Source organism: Cicer arietinum, chromosome 1, assembly GCF_000331145.2.
Source record: "Cicer arietinum cultivar CDC Frontier isolate Library 1 chromosome 1, Cicar.CDCFrontier_v2.0, whole genome shotgun sequence".
NCBI classification, from domain to species: domain Eukaryota; kingdom Viridiplantae; phylum Streptophyta; class Magnoliopsida; order Fabales; family Fabaceae; genus Cicer; species Cicer arietinum.
Window position 1 is genome coordinate 42388139 of NC_021160.2, and position 4567 is coordinate 42392705.

A 4567-nucleotide genomic window follows, 5' to 3' on the forward strand; every position below is an offset into this window, starting at 1 on the left:
CCTCTCTCTATTCTCCCTCAATTCATTTTTATCTAGTATCTATCTCTATCATTATCATCATCACAGTAAATGCACTGAAACTGTTTGTAAAATTGCCAAGTAGAAGAACGAATCTATAATGTTGATTTATGTAATGTAAATTTAGCATCATTATATTACATAATCCTTCAACCATGGCAACACTATTGAATACAGTGTTATCGGCTTCAAATTTACCTGCAAATCCAAAAAGAAACGGTTGCAGTTTCTTATATTTTCATGTTCCAAATCTTCATAACCACACTTTTCTTACTTTCAACAAAAAGCGTTTGTCTAGAGTTTTAGCTTCGACCCACATCACTATTCCTTCCAAAGATTCAGTTTTTAACCTGCCCAATTGGAAAGCTGGGAAGAATGACCAGAAAAGCAGAGAAATTAGAATCAATGATGCATTTCTTCACTTAGAATACATGGTTGGTAAGGGTCATAAGCCTGATGTAGTTCAAGCAACTCAGCTTTTGTATGATCTTTGCAAATCTGGTAAAGCTAGAAAAGCTGTTAGGGTTATGGAGATTATGGGAGGTTCAGGTATTATACCTGATGTTGCTTCATATACATTTTTGGTTAATTATTTGTGTAAGAGAGGCAATGTTGGGTATGCAATGCAATTGGTTGAAAAAATGGAAGGACTTGGTTTTCCAACTAATACTGTTACCTATAATACTTTGGTTAAAGGGCTTTGTACGCATGGGAAATTAAATCAGAGTATGCAGATTTTAGATAAGTTGATAAAGAAAGGCCTTGTCCCAAATGCAATTACTTATTCTATCTTGCTTGAAGCTGCTTATAAGGAAAGGGGAGTGGATGAAGCAATGAAGCTACTAGATGAGATAATTGCAAAGGGCGGCGAGCCTAATTTGGTTAGCTACAATGTATTGTTGACTGGACTGTGTAAGGAAGGTAGAACTGAAGAAGCTATTGAGCTTTTTAGAGAATTACCTGCAAAAGGGTTTAAACCTTGTGTTGTGAGTCATAACATTTTGCTGAGGAGTCTGTGCTATGATGGGCGATGGGAGGAAGCCTACAAGCTTTTAGCAGAGATGGATGAAGAGGGTCAGGCTCCTTCTGTTGTTACCTACAACATATTGATCACTTCTCTTTCTCTTCATGGAAGAATAGAACAAGCTTTCAAAGTTTTAGATGAAATGGCAAGGAGTGGATTCAAGGTGAGTGCTAATAGCTACAATCCGATTATTGCCCGCCTCTGCAAGGAAGGGAAGGTGGATCTTGTTATTCGGTGTTTAGACCAAATGGTTAATCGGCGCTTTCATCTTAACGGAGGAACGTACAATGCTATTGCCTTGTTTTGTGAGCAAGGGAAGGGGAAGGAAGCTTTCTTAATATTTGAAAGGTTGGGTAAAAAACAAAACTACCCTATACATGATTTCTACAAAAATGTGATTACAGTCTTGTGTAGGAAAGGGAATACATATTCAGCCTTTCAGATATTATATGAAATGACGATGCACGGATTTACTCCCGATTCCTATACTTACTCGTCTTTGATAAGAGGAATGTGTAGGGAGGGAATGTTCGACGAGGCTCTTGAGATATTTGGGATTTTGGAAGAACATGACTATGTGCCTCATGTTGATAACTACAATGCACTCATACTTGGATTTTGCAAATCTCATAAAATAGACTTATCAATTGAGGTATTTCAAATGATGGTCAACAAAGGATGCATGCCTAATGAGATAACCTATACCATTCTTGTTGAAGGGATTGCTTTTGAAGAAGAAAATGATTTAGCAGCTAGCCTGTTGAAAGAGTTATGTTTGAAAGGGGTTCTGAGTAAAAATACTGTGGAAAGACTTTCGATGCAATACGACCTCAAGGAATTAACAGGGTAGAGAGATATATGCAATCAAAGTATATATAAAAAAAAGAATGTAAGTAGGGATTTGAACTCTTTCAGACATGAAAGTAGTTTTCTCAGCTTGAGTTCTTGATTTCTTTATATATTGTTGATTGGTTAGTTAAACTATGTTCCTGAATGCTTGAAATTTTGATTGAATATATAGTTTAGTGATGAATGATTAAATTTTCAATGCAGAGAATTTGATATTGACTGTGCTCTCTCCCTTGCTTTAAATTTAACAATGCTTTTGGGAATAGAGGCTTCTTAGTTTGGTCACTAATTTTGTAATATTCATTTGTCCATTTGCCATAGGAATGTATGCTATTAGCCTCACACTTTCCAGTTCAAATATACGACATCACCCTCAGAATATAGGATTCTCTTTAGATTTTTCTTAGTTCCTTTTTATAACACCCCTTTCTAATTTTCAATTGCATTAATTATTATTTTACCAACATATTTTTTATTACGTTGCATCTTTTTCTGCCATTGTAATAAATATTACCATGACAACTTAAATTAATTCTCTTTCTTGTAGGGTCAACTTGTAAAATAGCATCAATTTTCCACAAATTTAATAATACTATCAATTTTCTTAATTCGCGCAATTTATTCAATGGAATCCTATATCTAGGGGCGGAGGAAGTTTCATATAATGCAACTACAAATGCTCAAATGTTGCAACTTATTAATCTTTACTTTCCTTTTCTTTTAAGTGCTTAGTTTTAAGCACTTAAGGCATACATATAGGTAACTTGATAAGTTAGACCTTAATGTGACTTAAAATGCTACTCAATTGTGAACAGCAGTACTACTTAGGATTTTAAATCCCCTTTTTGGACTTCCAGTTCCATGAAGGAGAGAGTTTGTCATAATTGAGTGATTGTTGTTAATTTGTTATGCAGTAGAGTTTGGGCACATGAGCAGCATCTTGACACCGAGCCACTGATTGTTGTTATGCACCTGCGCCTTCCTGTTGAGAGATTGAATTTATTTTTAAAGGCAATAAAATGAAACATTTGATTTGTTGATGTTGATCAATGATCACACCGTTTACACTCTGAGAGATACAAAATATCAAGTCAAAATGTGAGTTGTCCGATGATAATCCGACGGTGGGTTTGGATTGCTTGATCCCGGAATCCTGGTATCTGCCAACGTTAGATATAAATCAAGGTATATACCAAGGCACAAGTTTTCGTTATAATCTTACCAAAATGACATGACTGCCATGCAGACTTGGCTTACCTACGTGGTGATGAATGATGGATGAATTCATTGACCTGAACTCATAAATAGCCCTTAGAAAAGAGGATAGGGTGCACTGTATTTCTATCTAAACTGGGTATCATCTGTACCCAAGTACAAAAAACCAAGCTTTCTCTAACAGTTCTAAGGCTGTTGTATGCTTAAGCTCGGATTTAAATCAAAGACCTTATTAAGATAGAAGAGACGTGCGTCATTTCATAATGTTCTTAGGTTAATTCTATTTTATTAGCTAATTTGTTATTTTATACTATCTTCGGTCATTTCTACGAGAGACAAATGTTTGTTTTAAAAATTATGAATAAAATAAACTAAAGATAGTTTTTTTAAAATGGGACCCAAAAATTAAAATGGATTTGAGACATGATTATCAAGGTACAATTCTATTTGTGTTCCATAAGCTGTTAAAAACTAGAAGTTTTTTTTTTTTAATGAATCTTTCTTTTTTTCCAATAGATCTTACCTTAGATTTGTGCCAAGGTTTCATAACAAAAGGAGATAAGATCCTTATATGAATACCCTCACAAAACCAATCTTTTGGCAATTTGTAAAATTCACGTGTATATTATGATTCTTCCTACATGAAAGGTCGATAGAGCTACAAGAGTGAGACATCTCTTAATTTTTTTTATATATATAATAATGTGAGACCTTGATAAAATTTACATTTTACAATGAATTGAATTAAAGACCTCTAACTAAAAACTATTCTTGTACATACTCTTAAATTGGTTTTTATCTTTGATTCTTTGACATATTGAGTCTTGAAACTTATTATATTTTTAGGTTTCTCTTTTTTTATGAGTGCTAACAATTACTAATACTTAATAACTATTTCATGAAACATCGGAGTTTGGATCTTCTCATAGATGTGGGGATCCATTTATGATAGAGAAAGAGATAAACGACTTAATAATTAAAATATTAAATGTATTTTTGTTGTTGTTTTTTCTTCCTCCCTTTCTCTCTCGTAAATGGACACTTAAGTATTTGAGGGATCCTAAAAGATTGTGTGCATGAGGATAAATATGTAGGATTTTTGTCTCATATTAAATATCATATTTAAAATAATATTTTGTCTCACTATTTCTCACTTCAAAATATAAAGAAAGTATATTTTATTTTTCAAAGTTATCTTTATTTATTAATAAAATGAAACAATTGTAATGCAATACATCATATTGGAAAAAAAATCTAAGTCTCGCATTCATAATATATAGAATTCTAAAACTATTTATAAAAAGTAATATTGTTAGGAAATTTCATATTCAATGGAGGACATTTCTGAAAATACCTCTATATTGATTACAATACATCTTTCTTACTAACAAATGAGGGGTTCTCTCTTTTTTGTATAAGATTGAACCCAAAGGAAGATGTAACTGTCTAACTACTACAACA

At 33.0% G+C, this 4567-nt stretch overlaps 1 protein-coding gene across 2 annotated transcripts; it reads left to right on the forward strand.

The window, feature by feature from the left end:
• The first annotated feature begins 6 nt into the window (after positions 1-6).
• On the forward strand, positions 7-2931 carry LOC101502396 (uncharacterized). 2 transcript variants are annotated; one of them, XM_027335266.2, is made up of 2 exons: positions 7-1931; positions 2806-2931. In XM_027335266.2, the coding sequence occupies exon 1, from the start codon at positions 174-176 to the stop codon at positions 1890-1892; it is 1719 nt and encodes a 572-aa protein (XP_027191067.1). In that variant the 5' UTR covers positions 7-173; the 3' UTR covers positions 1893-1931; positions 2806-2931. The 2 variants fall into 2 exon arrangements, with proteins under 2 accessions (XP_027191067.1, XP_027191064.1); XM_027335263.2 differs by lacking the exon at positions 2806-2931 and adding an exon at positions 2096-2249.
• Positions 2932-4567: the final 1636 nt, after the last annotated feature.

Coding starts and splice junctions, on each gene's coding strand:
- LOC101502396 (XM_027335266.2), top strand. CDS start 174: ATGGCAACACTATTGAATACAGTGTTATCGGCTTCAAATTTACCTGCA.